The 16,904-nt window shown below is 45.9% G+C and overlaps 1 protein-coding gene across 3 annotated transcripts in view; it reads left to right on the top strand.

The window, feature by feature from the left end:
- The window catches only part of plekhg4 (pleckstrin homology domain containing, family G (with RhoGef domain) member 4), a 46,309-nt gene extending 29,719 nt beyond the window's left edge, over window positions 1–16,590 (top strand). For 2 of the 3 annotated variants that reach the window (XM_028956510.1, XM_028956508.1), the window contains exons 14-24: window positions 8,868–9,832; window positions 11,413–11,662; window positions 12,538–12,627; window positions 12,941–13,165; window positions 13,253–13,423; window positions 13,651–13,831; window positions 14,098–14,214; window positions 14,343–14,588; window positions 14,686–14,882; window positions 15,456–15,514; window positions 15,680–16,590. In XM_028956510.1, coding sequence (XP_028812343.1) covers window positions 8,868–9,832; window positions 11,413–11,662; window positions 12,538–12,627; window positions 12,941–13,165; window positions 13,253–13,423; window positions 13,651–13,831; window positions 14,098–14,214; window positions 14,343–14,588; window positions 14,686–14,882; window positions 15,456–15,494 — 2,481 coding nt within the window. In that variant the 3' untranslated portion in view covers window positions 15,495–15,514; window positions 15,680–16,590. The remainder of the gene's footprint in view (window positions 1–8,867; window positions 9,833–11,412; window positions 11,663–12,537; window positions 12,628–12,940; window positions 13,166–13,252; window positions 13,424–13,650; window positions 13,832–14,097; window positions 14,215–14,342; window positions 14,589–14,685; window positions 14,883–15,455; window positions 15,515–15,679) is intronic. The other variant, XM_028956509.1, reaches the window with a different exon arrangement.
- Window positions 16,591–16,904: the final 314 nt, after the last annotated feature.

The following is a 16,904-nucleotide window of genomic DNA, read 5'->3' as shown; positions in this document are numbered from 1 at the left end:
CCATTGTTTCTAAATCCTGTCAGTGATTTATCTGAAGTGATAATAACGACAACTAAATTCAGACAGGGTAGCTTGATAAGACTGTTCGTCTGAAGACTTTGACAGCTTGCTGTTCTGTCCCCCCCCTAATTGGCCACAGCATCACAGATGTGTAGATAATAAGGATTTCAAGTCATAATTGGATTTCTATTCAAAGTGCATTTCAAAAAGGTTTAAGATTTAAGATTTTTTAAGGTTTAAGATTTATTCATTTTATTAGTTTATTGTGTTTAAGACATTTTTAACTATTCATAATTGTTTTATGTCATAGTGGTTTTGTATACATAGCCTCTTACAGTCTCTTAGTACAGCACATGGCCAGCCAGGCAGTGACAGCTGGGCCTCAGATTGACCACTATCAGATTTTAAAATTAGCATAATTTTAGCTCAGTCATATCAAGATGCTAACCACATTGCCCCATTCTTCCCCCTCCCAGCTCTCCTTACCCTCAGCACCCTATACCCTCGGTGCAGTCACCTCAGGCCATGCATGCTGGGCTATCTCACCATCTGTTGGCATATTGAACCACCATGTTAATCTATGGCCAGACTTGGGTGAAATGACTTTCAAAAGAAGCTGTGTTTCTGATAGAAAAGGATGCATAATTTAATCTCATTGACTGCTATCACGCCTGTTAGTGTGGGTTAGTGTTGCAACTTTGCCAGTGGCGCCAACAGGTTTTTGAGATTATTCGGATGCTTATGCATCATGCTTTGACTGAATAATGGAAACGCTTTGTTTGCATATGCTAATGAAACACGTCTAAGAAGGCTAATTCGTAGAGGGATTTACTCTGCAGGGTGTCACCATGTCACTGTGCAGTCTACATTAATGTTTCTAGTACATGCCTATTTGTGCCTAAGCTTCTGCTACAATTTATAACAGTAATTACAGAACAATGATAGATCACAAGGCAGATACTGTACATAATGTGTTTAAGAAATAACATTAGACTACTTCATCATTATTAGTTGCTGCACAATAAAGAATGCAGCTTATTGAGTGACATCCATTCAGACTTATCACAATCAACTTTTACACACTTTTGTTTATCTAATTTGAAAGTAACATCCGTAGGATTAAAATATATAGCTGTATAAAATCGATCTAATAATAATTGAGGAATATGCACAGTTATTAATATTTTGCATATGATTACGGTATGGATTTTTTTGCTTCTCTAGTTCACTTGTGACAACTCTACTGGATGCCTAGTTAAATGTGGAACTGTGAGAGACAAATGGAATAAAAATGTACTTCTTAGGCTTTTCATAAAAACATACAATCAGAAACATGTGTGAGCCAGAATATGTGCTAATTTTAAGATTTCCTGTAAACATCCTCAGTAGAGAGCACAGATGTTTTATATGTCAGCACTCAGACACACATTTACATTAGCTCCCTGACATGCATCCTGTGACAAATGTGTTGTTATTGACATGTCTGCAGAACACGTCCTGCAGCCAGTGCATTAAAAATCAATTCAGAAAGTGACAGTTTTTGCCTGGAGGCAGAGGGGGTCTTTGTTTTCGGCAGGCCAAGCAGTGTAGTGATACGGCCTCAGGGTCGGGCTTTATCCCCGCCCTCACTGTCCTGTCGTCCTGTCGCGTGTACGGTCACTGACCTGCTCGATGCTCCAGATGGCCTCTGAGCGAGTACAGAGGGAAAATCATCAGGATGAGTCCAGTTTGAGCTGATATGAGGACAAAGGCCTGTGACATGCTGGCCATACCCACTGGACATGGTTAGATGTCAGGGCGAGCAGCCGTGTCTAAAATGCTAACACCATGGTCTGTCCACAGTCCTGCACCAGAAAATGAATCAAAAGCCAAAGGAAATGTGTAACAATACCACACATGGCATATGTGAGACATATTTATATTTATTGGTTTCTAATTTGAAGTTGACTCCTATGCTATGAATGTGAGAGTTGAGGCTTTATACTGCAGTTTAGTGAGTTTGCTTGTGAAGGTCTGCATGTTTTTTAGAGGAACTTATACATTGATAAGCAGAGGAAATGGCACCTCTGTGTTACAGTTCTTCCTGCCAAGCACATTTATTAATGATTGCTAAGCTCCTCAAGCCTTCACTTAAGAATGTAACCCCTAACCAGTGGCTCTGAGCCACAAAAATGAAAACCGAACAGCTTTAGAAACCAGAACCCTCTCCCGGTTCAGGGTTAAGGGGTCATTGATTCCATTCTTGGCTTTATCATTCATATGGCGATTGTTAATGCGGAGGTCTGATGGACAGATATTGATATTGAGAGGCGTGGTGTAGTGTAACAGGCAGTGAGCGGCTGTGTATTGATTGGGACATCGATACGGTGCATCTCTGAGGAGGGGCTCCGCACCACAGGGCCTGTGCCACACTTCCTGCATGCTGACCGGCTCCTGGAGCAAAATTAGCATCTGAAAGCCAATCTAGCACTCCCAGTGACAATGGTGCAGAAATGGAATCATACCAAGAAACTCCCCTTTTTGCCCTCTTGTTAATGTTCTCCTCCTTCTCAGTGTAAACGCTCCCCCACCCAGTTTCTCAGGATGCCATGTCCTGGCAGATTTTATATGCTGGTTTTTATTGATCTTAAGTCTCCCAGAGCCATTTATCAAACCATAACTGGGGGCAATGGGCAAGAACAAACAATAGGATTGATTAGTGGCCACCAGCTATGGCCATCCATCAACGCTTGAATTTTGGAGTTCACAGAGTGCAGGTAGCACTCCAGTGCCAAGTTTCAGCCCCCGCCCCTCGCCCCTCTCCAAAAAGCAAGTGGTTTCGTAGCGCTGGCGACAGACACCCTTCCCTTCCCATCCCCCCGCCCTCCCCTTCTTCTCCCACTATCCCCAGTTGCTGGGGTTGGCCCATCTGGTATTTAGACTAACATTTGCCTGTGAATAGAGGAGAGGTGGGAGGAGGTGCGGATGAGGAGAAGAGTGGGCGCCAGTGGCTCAGTGCACTCCCACTCAGCGTTGAATCCAGGATGACTGCTGCAGCTCCCTGCTCAGCTCACGGGAATACCGGGACGTTACCAGAGCAGGAGCTAAACCCCAGCCAGGAAGAGGTAGGGCATCGTCACGTCCACTAAAGACTCTGGAGTACATCAAGATTGGGGGGGGAGGGCTGACAAAAAGTTATGGTGACAAAAGTTCAGGTTCTATCTAATCATCTTCTGGATTTTACTTTAGTCTGTGACTGCAGACTTCATCCTTTGGCTTGTTTTGGTGACTGCGTGATCTGTGGTAAAGCGACTATCAGCAGCACCCTTCAAGGGCCAGTGGTTTTAATGGAGCACCCTTCCACGTTTACTGATGCCCCCCTCCCGCTCCAACCACCCCCATGCTCTTTTAATCTCGCTCAGGGTTTGGTGTTTGCGAGGGAGGCCTCCTTCTGAACCCTGCTTTGGTTTGGGTGTTAATTGCAGTGTGATGTTTGAGATGGTTGTTTGCTTCGGACATATGGGGTTGAGCAAAGCTTGTGCGTGTCTGGACTGCCACTGGGATATTACAGTTCTAGATGACCCCGTGGTGCTGGAAACAAGGAGCATTTTTAAGGATTTCTGTTATACTTACTTACTTGCTATGTTTAGTTAGATCATTCTGTGTTGGTTGCTTTTTTAGCACTGACCTGTGGGGACAGCCTGTGTTCTGTTGCTGAATGTCTTGATGTTGCACTCAGGACTGGTCCAGCTGTCTCTGCCTTGCAGAGGGGGTAGCCCTGTGCCCGGAGGAAACATCAATTTCTTAGAAAATATGAAGGAGAGGATGTGTTTCTGCTCACAGTTGAGCTTACCTGGATGTGCGAGATCTCAGGTTAGCAGCGACCTGTTAGTGTGCGTTGTGTCTTGACAGTCATTCTTCCCAGAAGTTCCTAATGGCCATAATGGCTGAGGAAGAGCTGTGTGTGGTGAGTGGGGTCCCATGGTCCCTTTCATCTGATTGGGTTGCCCCTAATGCCCACGGAAGGCTGAGCATGTTTCTGATCATGCTGCTTGACTGGGCTCAAGGCATGTAGCCCCACGGCGCTACTGTCTCTCTGTGGAGTCCCCAAACACAGAGTCTGACCACCCCCTTTTCCTAAGAAGGCAGCCCCAACGGATACCGGGGACTGGCCTCAATAGGAGAAAAAAAATAAGCCCCCTGCTCTTTTAATTAAGCCTGTCAATCTTATTGTTGCCCAGTGACTGAGAGCTGCCTGCCACAAAGCTGAGGGACCTGCGCTGTCGGACAAACATGGGGTTAACACCTGTAGTGACAACCGTCTCACAGCTTCAGCGAACTCCGCAGACGCGAGAGAGGGTTAATAAATGTGTCCCGTTGACAGAAACGAGCCATTTGAGGAAGGAACACAGCTTGTTAACAAATCAGTGGAGCAGGCATCCCCTGGCTAGTTAGCCATCTGGCTAGCATGTGTTCTTCTCAGAGAAGTTGACAACAGAGGAACTTACTGAAAGGGTCCTGGGTGCAGCTTAATTGGCTTAAGTTCTTAATGATTGGATCTTTGTATATTGTTTTCAATAGGCTTCTTATATCATCCTAATATCTTTTTAAAGTACTATGATTCCCTAATATTTTTTTCACAGTTTTTTTTTTAGACATTTTGTCCAAACATTTTGTTTCTTCACACATGTGGTAGAGGACTCTGTATGCTGTAGTCTTCTTTTTAAGTGAAAGGACAAAATCCTTAACACTGTTTTGGAAATCCTGGCTCCTCCCCTTCCACCTCCCCACCCCCTCCTCCATTGCAGTCTGTGGGGTCAGGACGATATTTATCACAGCAGGGGGGTGCGTGACTTAATAAGCAGTCTTGCTCTACTTTTCGTGTCTGACCAGGCCTCACAGTGATCGGTTTGGTTGATTCAGTCTGATTACTGACAGGCTGATGGGGCTAATATAGTGTGTTTGCCTTGCTCAGTCCCCAGTCCCCTCTGATACACTGCAGTAATCGTATTACCCATAACCCCCATTCGCACACTAATACACACAAACATATAAACAGACTTACATTCGCGTACAGGATGTGTAAAACTCACACTCCGGATCCCTCCTGAGTTTTACATGGTACCATCACTGAGGAGCCAATGCCCTCCTTACAGGGTGATTAAGTGTTGAATGCCCCTTGTTAAATTCAATCTTAATCTCATTAAAAGTGAAAACATAATCACTTGGGTTGATGCAGAAGCGTTGTTTTTCACTCATGTTCTTGAAAGCCCCAGTGGTGCGTAGTTTTAGCTGTCAGCTGGAAAACGAGAATAAAGAAGAAGCTACAGTTTCAACGCTGCTGAACAGTGGGGCAGGGGCCGAGCGGTTAAGGAAGCGGCCCCGTAATCAGAGCAAAGCACCGTCCCCACACACAGTCATGGCTGCCCGCTGCTCACTAAGGGTGATGGTTAAAAGCAGAGGACACATTTCAATGTGTGCACCGTGTGCTGTGCTGCAGTGCTTCACAATGATGATCACTTTCACTTTCAACAATGCACAAACCTCCCCGCCGAAACCTTTAAAGGAAGTCCAGGCTCCCCCCCCCCGGTCTATCTGTCGTTTCCGGTTACACTCGTTAAAAAGGTGGATTGAGAGCTTATTATAGTTCTCATGTGAGCTGGACGCAGGGCAGGTCTTCAGCGGAAAACTCCCCGGCCCCCCGACATCACATCTGCATTTTCTCAACCATCATTAGCTTCAGTGAAGGCAGTAAACCCTGCTTCCAAAATGAGAAATAAACTATTAAACTGCACTAATTTGTTCAGCATCTGCTTTTCATTTGGACGCACATGTGCACCAACCTCCCCGAGAAAAATATCCAGATAAACTCATTTTGCTTTTGTGCTTTATTGTGTTCCACTGTGTCAACAGCGGTTAGCAAGCGAACAATGAGAACGGGGAGAGAAGGGCCCCGGCACACTTAAGGCTTAGCTCATCAGGCGACAGTTTTGTCAGATGTGGAAGTGTTAGCGGGGCGCGTTTCTTTGGGGGAGCGTCAGGGGCTTCTCTCCCTGCAGAGCAGCTGCTCCTGATGTCACCGCCCACCCCCCTCGGACCACTCTGCATATCGAATGAGATTATCCAGCACGCTCCATTTCTGAATCGACGAGCCGGAGTAACAAAGAGGTGGCGGGGGGGCGGTTGCTTAGAGGAGCCGAGGAACGCATCTGTCGCAGGACCTCTCCTGTCACTCTTGTGTCTGCGTGTCTTCATGCATGTGTGTGCGTCTGTCGCCACATGCGTGGCATTGCTGAACACTCCTTCCTGGAACCAGACTTCACGGCCATTGACATTCATGAAGCACCAGCCACAGACAGAGGGCACTTCTGCACACCGCACATATGCAAATGTGACTAGTCACTGTTAGCGCACCCCCCCACACAACGACAGTGATCAGGTCACTACTCTGCAAACAAATCGGTAAAGATGTGTGTTCGAGAACTTTGGTTCCATAGCATAAGCTGAAATCAGCATGTGTTAGTTACCATACAGGTGCCTGTCCGTCAGACAGCCATTCCGACATTCCTGTAGTTCGCTTCCAGCAGCTGTCATTAGAAAAGGGGTGCAGTCATGTAGACGTTTTTATTCCTCGTTAGAGATGCTCACTTGACCAATACTTTCGTCTCTGTTTTTCCCATTTATTGTAGTTTTTGAATATATTGGTATTATTACTTCAGCCAACAGTTTCCTCTGGATGCGTATCTGATCTCTGTGGCTCAGGTAATATGTACAATGCACTTTCATAAGACGCAAAAGAATATTCCGTAGGTGTGTTTGTGTTTATGTCCGCTCCGTGAATGCTCCAGCCTCATCTGTGGTCTGTCACGGTTGTGGGGCTTTAACGAGAAAGGCCTGTCTCTCTCTCTGTGTGGGCCCTTCATTTCCTGAAGGCCATAACAATCCAGAGTTCATCTCTCTTCACCATCTCCCAGTCAGGTCATCCCCGCTCGTATGCCAATTAAGACCCGAGCACAGAGGAGAGCTTCAGTACTTGGTCTCACTCAGCTGAGAACCTTGAGAAGATGGTCCACAGAAGATCCACAGGTGGTTAATCTCCCATCCTGAACGTCGGTGATGAGCATTTTTCTTTTTGTCCACCGAGTTCGTTTAGTGGTTTAGTGAAGCTCGACATTTTAGGAGGTGAGTTAAACAATGGTGATCAGTGAACCCTGTAGATGCACAATTGCCCTGGGCAGTTGTGTTTAGTTCGGCTTGATTTAGATCATCTGCTTTTCTGTTTCATTTCCACTGTTTTGTTTCTCCGGCACACTTTGAACTAGAGGAATTTACACACTACACTGCTAGAAAACCTCCTCTCTGTCTGAAAAAATTCATTCTCATTGTGAGTAAGCGATGAGATCAGAGATTGCTTGATGTTGTGAAAAGAAAACTCCCCTCCCCTTTCTGTTTTTCTCCATTCAGGCCACGAAGGTGGCTGGAAGTTTTAATTTATCCCAATATACAAAATACTTAAGGCCTGCCCAGGGCCATCCTTCTTTTTTTATGACTCCCCTTTTCTCCCTCTCACTCAGACTCTTCCTCATCCCCTCTCTCGCTTTCCCTCCAGAACGCTGGTCTCAAAAGAGAGCAGGCCCCTTTGTGGCTCTCTGAATGCGGGGCCTTTAGAGACGAGCACACCCAGGCCACCTCCAGGGGCTTTATTTCCAGCCCTCACCAATCAAACGCTCCTCCTCCACCCCACACAACCCATTCACACTTCAAAGGGCCTCAGCCTGCAAACCATTTCAAAGATGATGTCATACACTGCCTCTTTCACTGCACTTTATACCCGCTGCTCTGCGGAGGATAAACCGTAACCTATCCATCTGATATGGCGATGGGCACAGCACCGCAACTGAACAGTAATACTATAAAAAAAAATATATATATATATATATATATACACACACACACACACACACACACACACACACACACACATATATATATATATATATATATATATATATATATATATATTTTTTTTTCTTTCTGTTGTACTCAGCTGGACTTTAGAAAATACTGCACTATTTTAGATAAAGATGTCAGCTGAGAATTGTGTGGATGAGGTAGGCCGAAGCCATCCATTAATTCCTGCCTTGTCCCTTGTCACTCTCTGGGGTTTCAGTCACATCACCCATTTGTATCTGGTATTGTCAGTGCTATGTGACCTTGTGGCCCTCCCTGTGACTTCAGTAGCTTAGTGCCCCTGCTCTGAAATGTTGGTATGTGGCCGCAGTGTCACCTTGTCCTCCCATGGGGGTCAAACTGTGGCATTTATAGAGATGGCCGCTCTCCCTGAGTTGCGTGGCCATGGTGAGAAATGTCACCTACGGGCATTAAACCTAACCTAAGAAAGAAAATATGTTCAGAGTCAAGAAAGACCTTCTCACACATCTATCCTGAGAGATGGAGGCAGAAAGTGAGGGAGAGGGAGGAGTTCTGGACCACTGGAATGCCTCTGGGTCCCAGCAGTAAATGTTTGATCTCCAGCACTAATCCTTGGAGTTTGGAGAAGATTTTCAAATTTCTAGTGCTTTCTATCCCTGAGACGTCTTAGCCAGTTTTTTTAACCTCACCCACAGCATAGTGGAAAATGTCTCTGTGTGTTTTGTGTATGTGAACTCAGTCACGTCCCTCCTATAAGGGCTTTGTTGTGACCAATCCAACATGCATAAAAAAGCCCCATTGTGATCCACGAAACACTTTCTCTCTCCCTTCCCCTCTCTTCAGCCCACCAATGTAGGTGTCTTCTGCTTCACAGACACATTTCCTGAAGGTTCTCTTTCTTCTTGACCCCATATAGGGGACTATTAATATTAATTTTTTCCCCCTTTTTGTCACAGGCATATGAATGGGCTCTGGAGGGTATGCGCCACCTGGCATGCGTGACTATGGAAGACTGCAGTGTACCGGAGAAGTGCCACGATGTCATTAGCTACCTAGAGGGCTACCGAGCCAAACATTCCCCGATCCCAGACTCTCGCTTCCAGGAGATGAAGGAGCTGGCCGGGGAGCTGAGGAGCGAACAGGGCTTGAAGCAGTGGAAATTTGCCTGGTCTAAATGTCAGGAGACAAAGCAAATGTTTGAGAAAAAGCTGGAAGCTGCACTCAGGACGAGACGCCATCTCTCGGACTCTCGCTCTGAGAAGGGCCTTAGTGAAGCTGGGACCCCCAGACGTCGGTCTGATGGTTCGGCTCGGTCACAACAGGAGCGAAGCAGCAGCCTGTCTTTCTCCTGCCGGAAGGCTTTCTCTGGAGGTTGGGGCCGGGACAGGCTCTCCTCCCAGTCCAGCACCGCCTCCACCCCATGTAGCCCTGCCGGACACAGTCTGGAGGCCTCTAGGATCCACATGGGAAGCTCCTTTAGCATAGAACACCACGTCTCCCACACCCCACTCAGCTCCCATCACCTGAGCCGCAGCACCTCCTCTGAGGAGTATTCCCACCATGGCAGCCCACGGTTGGACACCCAGACCTCCACCCACTCAACTCCCTCATCATGCTCCTACAGATCTGGCTTGTCTTCCCTGGAGCCGGGACGGCGAATGTTGCGTAAGACCCAGAGCTTTGACTCGTCCGGTGTGGACCCCGCACGCTACGGCACATGCCAGCGGACTCTGAGCGAGCCGGCGCGCCGTGGCAACACGGGGGTTTTCATTAAAGGGTTGGAAGTGAGCAGCACAGAGGTGGCCGACCGACCCTACAGCCCCCGTCTGCCTGCCACACATGGCCGGGCTGCCGTCGACGGCTTCCGGTCTAACAGCAGCTCCAGCAGCAGTCCCATACCCGAGCCAAGAGCCAAGGGCAGGTGGGTTCTTCTCATGTTCCTCCCTCACAACCCACCCCAAACCGAGCTTCATTGGAGCAGGGCTGCTTTACATCTTGACAAGTCAGGCCTCCTTACAAATCACCTTATGCCTGAGAAACTCAATTCCTAACACAACACTCCGATGCTGCCCCGCCAGTAGCCACAGAAATGGTTCTCATTTGAAAAAAATCGCTCTGTTTGCTCCAACACGAGTGTTTGAACACATGCGCGCATGTGAGGGGTGGTCAGGTTAACCATTTACTGGCCCATGAGACCCCCTTTAATGGCTTTTCCAGCACAAGCGTGCCCATCCACCCCCTTCACCTGTGACCCACAAAAAAATAACAACTACTGGGCCTGATTGCTAATCCATATGAGAACCTCTGGAGCTTTGATGTCTAGAACGTTTGTCTTCCCGTTTTACAGCCAAATCAACCCCCAGACCAATTAGGCTTCAGAACTCTGGCCATATTTTTTAAGTGCAGGAAGCTAACCCTAATGGGGAGTGACATGTAGAAGTTTCTGAACGTGAGCAAAAGAACTTCATGTAGAACTCTTCTTGTGGACTTTAGAGAGGAGTGCATTTTTATGCTTGGATGGAGGGTTACTGTGTATGGTCACTGGTGGCATTGGACCCATACTAGCACATTTAAAAGTTAAAAGTGAAGTGATTGCACAGCAAGCACAGCACACAGTGACACAATGAAATGTGTCCTCTGATTTTAACCCATCACCCTTGGTGAGCAGTGGGCAGCCATGAAAGGCGCCCAGGGAGTAGAGTGTGGGTACGGTTCTGTACTCAGTGGCACCTCAATGGCACCTTGGTGGTTCAGGATTCAAACCAGCAACCCTACGGGTCTGTTTCCTTACCACTACCCCACTATAGCTTGAAACAAAAGAAAATAAATTCTGAATCAGATTTGGATTATGAATCATGAATACCTTCATGGCTGCTTTGCACACTATTGGCATCATAAATAGCCAATTTGGTTGTTTAGACACCAGAAACGAGTAGGTAGTGAAGGTCTTCTTTTATCTCTCTGTTGTTTTGCTTGTTTTGGCTCAGATATACCACACCAATGTGTGATTGCGTGGGTGTGCTTCCTGTGTCTTGTCAGGTGGCGGCTTGGCTGGACACGGGCAGCCCCATTATTAACTAGAACCAGATGAGCCGATCCCCACAGAGGGCAATAAGATGGAGCTGTCCTCAGATTAGCACTCCTCTACCACTGTAAACACGGCCTATCGCAGTGCAGCCCGGCAGCCAACAAACACAATCCCACCACAAGCACAGCGGTTCTCTGTTCCTGCGAGTCAGTGTCAGGACACCCAGAAAAGTCAAGAGGTTTTATTTTGTCTTCAGATGTCAGGCTTTGCGAAGGGAAGGCCAGGCGTGTGTTTGTTTTCAGATACCGCACCGTGTTTTCTCAAGCCCTCCCAATGTTACATGATTTAAAAAGTGTGTGTTATCGGTAAGTGCCGCACTGCGTAAAAAGAAATCACGAAGCCACTGCCCTGTACGTATTTTTAATGCAAAGCACAGAAGGAAACTGAAGTGTTGTGCTGCTGCCTCCTCACAGCAAATTACGCCACATTGTGGACGAGATGGTGACGACGGAGCGGGAGTATGTGCGTTCGCTGCGGTACATCATCGACAACTACTTCCCTGAGATGGAGAGGCTGGACCTGCCTCAGGACCTGCGGGGCAAGCGTAGCGTCATCTTCGGCAACCTGGAGAAGCTGGTGGACTTCCACAGCCAGTACTTCCTGAAGGAGCTGGAGAGCTGCTGCAACCACCCACTGAGAGTCAGCCACTGTTTCCTCCGCCATGTAAGCACACTCGCACACACACACAAACTGAAGGTTATTATTTTAAAGGCCTGGTATTGGTTCAACTAATCCTTCAAAGATTTTTACTCAGGATCTTTGAAAGATGCTATTTCCCTGTGAAATACAAGGTCACGTCCTGCATCAGCCATTGTTGCTGTTGTCCCCCCCTGCCTGGTGGTTTTACCTAAGCTCACGCTCTGACAGCTGCATAAACAGGCCAAGGGAGCTCTCTTTCTGCAGGGCTCACTCTTTCTCCGTGCGGTTGGCATGTTTGGCAGGGTCTCCTCCCTCTCTTCCTCCGTCTCATATTGCTCTTACTCCAGGCAATGAGGCTGTCTCTCATAAGCACTATACTCACTCAACAAAAAAATCAAAAGAAAGCCACATGAAGCATGAGCTGAAACACTTAAATGAGTCTGGAGACTCTGCATCCTTTTTGTTCTGTGCTCATTTTGCGGTCATTTTTAGTCTGCTGGCTTGATTTGTGAAGTTTGATTTAGAGTCAGGGCTTTTTAATATGCAGACTTTCCACTGTTGGAACGCAGAGGGGGAAGGCCCGGCTCTAATGAAAGCAAATCAGCTCGTCCAGGAAGGCCTACAGCAGAGTTTTGCATTTCAGACATTGAAAAGAAATATGGATCCTTGGCAGTAGTGGGTTGCTCTAACATTATGACACACTGTTAACATACAGTGCAGTATAGAACAATTTGCTTTATCACTAAAAGGACTTCCAAATAAAACTGCACTGGCAAGAATACAGACAATAAATGTCCGTTTCTCTTAAATGTCTCATGTTTGGACTAAAAGTATTGAGAATAGAAGTGCCTGCAGGATGGATTCTGAAAACATTTTTCTGTCTGTCTCGTAAATCACAGCAAGACCAGTTTGGAATGTATGCCCTGTACAGCAAGAACAAGCCCAAGTCGGACATGTTGCTGGCCAGCCATGGTAACAGCTTCTTCAGGGTGAGTAACTACACCAGTCAACTGCCAGCTTATTGCTCACTATAAATAAATATGCACAGAACAACCTCAGCCATTATTGTAGTGGGTGTTAATTGGAGAATTTTAATCTTAAGATGCAAATTGACCTTTCAATCAGTCTGTTTAGTCTTTTCATTTTAATTATGACAATTTTTTGTGGTTGATGAAACTTGTCCACTATGAACCTTATCCCCTGATGCCACAAACATAATAATGATCACGACATCCTAGTTACGTTCATTGGTTAATGACCTTCGGATCAGTGCATCTCATCATCCATGATAACTTTGTGCAGCACAAGCAGCTGGAGTTGGGTGATAAGATGGATCTGGCCTCCTACCTGCTGAAGCCCATCCAGCGAATGAGTAAATATGCGCTGCTGCTCAAAGACCTCATCAAGGAAGTCAGTGAGGCGCAGGAGCAGGAGCTGAGCTACCTGCGGGCTGCTGCAGAGATGGTGAAGTTCCAGCTGCGCCACGGCAACGACCTGCTGGCAATGGATGCCATCAGAGACTGTGATGTAAGCCTTAGGTTAAGACTGTTACGGACGTTTCATGTATGTGTTGATTTGCGGTATTGAACTTATGTATGAGCTTTCTTCTCGCAGGTCAATCTTAAGGAACAGGGGCAGCTGGTGAGACAGGACGAGTTTACTATCTGTTACGGAAGGAAGAAGTGTCAGAGACACGTCTTCCTGTTTGAAGACCTCATTCTCTTCAGCAAGCCCAAGCGTATCGAGGGAGGCCTGGATGTCTACATCTACAAACATTCTTTCAAGGTGCAGTGTTTTAACCTATAAACTGACGCATTTCCTCTGCATAATAACTTTGTGATCTGAGAATGAGACATGATGCATTTTATGTGAAACAGCAACAGTGTCAATATTTGTGCAGATTGAAGATTTCAGTCCCAGGAGCGTGTTGGATAATGTAGTGCAGATTTCACATAGCAGTTGCTGAGTTGAGACAAGTCTTAAAGTGTACTGATCATTGTACACCTCTGCAGACAGCGGACGTGGGGATGACAGAGACCTCAGGTGACAGCGGCCTACGGTTTGAGATCTGGTTCCGGAGGAGAACAACAAAGAACCACACCTACATTTTGCAGGCTGGCACAGCTGACCTCAAACATGCCTGGACCGCTGACATTGCCAGGATCCTGTGGCAGCAGGCCACCCGAAACAAAGGTGATTCAAAGAGAAGCCCAGCACTGCGCTCCACCACATCTATAGTTACACCTGACATCCAGTTTCTCCACATGCCCATGTTTTATTCAGCCTTTAAACACCTCCTGGCCAAGCAATGTGTTCGGGGTGGCTTAATCTCAAAAGAATCCATTTACCCTCTGCTGCCAAAAAAATGCTGAGGTTAACTGACTTCATGCATCACGTGATTCCCGAATGAGCATGTAGTCAAGCAGAGGTGATAAGCTTGTGTTTTTGTTTCTGTGCAGAGATACGCATGCAGGAGATGGTGTCAATGGGAGTAGGGAATAAGCCCTTCCTGGATATTAAACCCAGCGACGCTGCTATTAACGACAGGGCCATTGACTACATAATGAAGGGCCGAGGTGAGGCTGAAGAGAAATAAATACTAGAGAAATATTAGTTAGTTGTTATTTTAAAGGTGCCTTTTCTTCACACTTTCACCAGATCCTTGACATTCAAAAATGTGCGTGTTCTGATTTCTATGAAACAGGGGCAAGAACGCGGGCATCTATTGCAGTATCTCTGTTTGACCACTCCAACCCATTTAAGAGGGCAGCGGTAAACACATCAGTGAACGGACAGCAAACAGCCGGTGGACCCCCATCCTCGACCCTGCTGGGACCCCTGAACCTCCATATGTACAGCAACCAACCACTGCCTGGGGAGAGCCCCTTCAACAGCCCCTGCATCGAGGAGGACGAGCTGGAACACGAGACCAGCAGTCAACCATCTATGAGTAAGTTCAGAGGAATGATGCACAGCATTCAAAGCCATAATCGCAGTCACACTGCGGACCTAAAACTGGGTTTTTATTGGTTTCGCGTTCATTACAGCCACTGAGAGCTCAGGCTCATCCTCCCACTGCCTGTCCGGCAGCGGCTCCAGTGGGTCAGACAGCGGCTGTGTGTCCAGCCACCTTCCCGAGGCCCTGTCTGAGGAGCCCAACTCCCCATGTGAACCCACCTGCTACTCCTCAGTGGCCTCCCCTGTGGAGGATAAACCACGTTTCAACAGTCAGTACATTTCAACGGTGAGAATGTCGTTTCTCTTCTTGCTAACATAACACCTATTGCATTTAAATGGATTATGATTCGGATAAACTCTTTCAGTCAATTTTATAACATTCCAAAAAAACTTTTTTAAGTTTGTTCACGGTGCAAAAGTGTTGCCAGATCCTAATCGTTGAAGTATCTTACCAGCAGCTTAAAATGAAGCAATTCCCAAATGTGCTTCTATAACACATATAGTGCGCTATAGTGTATAATACAGCCTTTACCTACAGAACGTTTGTAAAAAACCTCTGGGAAGCACAGCGCATCTACCTAAAAACTGGGGTCTTTCTCCCATTCATTTCTTTAAGCCTGATGGTGTTATAAGCCAAGTATGTATGCGCAGCCAGATAAAAACAGAGCAACTGTTTAACTTTGTTTTGTTTTGAAGTGAACAGTTGTATTCATGCCAACTTAACCTGCTATTTGCTCATTCATCATTCATTTTTTCATTTTAATTTAATTAACTCAAACTGAAAAAGGAGCACCTGCCATTGATGTGTACCATTCCCATAATCGTCCTTTAATCACTGACTCTCTCCTTCCATCTACAGAAAGCAGCTCAAATCATAGGCCCATCCACTATAGTGTGATTGCGGTAATCCTGCTTTGAGTAAGTGTGGCAGTGCCTTTCATATGTCTCAACCCTCAAACACCCTCCCGCCATCAATCAGCTTACAAATTCTCCCCTGGTGCATATAGAACACTCTCTCAACTGTCTTTTTTTCCTGTGACCACACCTGACACCATGTAACTCTCCCACGCTTCTCTCCTACAGGTTTAACGTTCAACACTCTCATGAGCAAGAAGAAATCAAAGGATGGAGAGTCAAGTATTTATTGCTCTGTCAGCACATCACATCCTGTTCAGACATCAAACAAAGTTAGCACTGTTTAAAAACACTTTTTTATCGTTTAAAAAAAGAAATCTGATTTAAATATTCTTTTATTTATCTTCCTTTTAAAAACGTACTGGTGCAGTTGTGTCCTGTACTGTATCTGTAAATAATAATTGTAGTAGTTTACAATGCAGTTATAAACTGTTTCTGTTTGTCTCTTTTTGACACTTCGCTGCAGACTGCAATTGAGCAGAGATGGCACCTTTTTGTTAAAAAGGTTCCTCTGAATTTGAGTATTAGTGTATTGGCCAGTGTTCAAAAGCCATGGTATCGTTTTTATTGTTCATACTTTACATAAAAGTTTATTCCTCTTCATTTGTGAACGGTCAGATTCTTACATTTGATTCTGATATTAACATTCTTTTGTTCATATACTGTTATCCTGGACATTGTTGTAGTGCCTCCTCGATTTCATTGTCAGACCAGAGCTCACGCAATGCCTGTAGTGAGGGGCTTTCCTCTCATTCAACCTCTTAATAGAGGATCAATGTTGCCTACTTGCATTTCTCTTTGCTTTCATATCTGCCATTAGAAAAGAAAAATGTACATTTGTCTGTAAATATTGTGGTTGTAGAGCGTAGGAGAGCAGAAGTATGATGACTTTGTACATGTACGTATTAACCAGCGAACCAGGAAATCACTAAAGTGCCATTCTAAAATGCAACAGGGAGGAAAAAGAAAGAAAAAAATCTGTTTTAGCTGGTGCATGGATCTGTACTCAAGTGTCATATTTCTTAATCCTAACAAGTTCACTCATATTTAATAAAAACCGGACTGCTTTGTATCCATAATGGAGTTTTCATTTCGTTTCCTGTCCTGCTTCATACCTTAATAAAGTGTGGGCCTACTCAGTCTACTGCTTCGCCAGAAGCAAAGTCAAGTGATTAAGGGAGTCAAAATACACACCCATTTCTCACCTATAGCTCTACATTTTTGCCCAATGAAAATCTGTTAAGTGGGGAGAAACATGATCTGTTCAAAGACCTGCTGGCCATTCAGCCACAGCAATAACCACTCTGATCTCGTTTAAATTTTGAATCTCCTTTAACTTGTCCAGTTTAATATGTGGAATTGGAGAAATTACAGCCTTGATAGACCCAGGTAA

The sequence above is a fragment of the Denticeps clupeoides genome, chromosome 16 (assembly GCF_900700375.1).
Source record: "Denticeps clupeoides chromosome 16, fDenClu1.1, whole genome shotgun sequence".
Taxonomy (NCBI): Eukaryota; Metazoa; Chordata; class Actinopteri; order Clupeiformes; family Denticipitidae; genus Denticeps; species Denticeps clupeoides.
The sequence above is the reverse complement of the archived record's forward strand: the minus strand, read 5'-3'. Positions and strand labels throughout refer to the sequence as shown.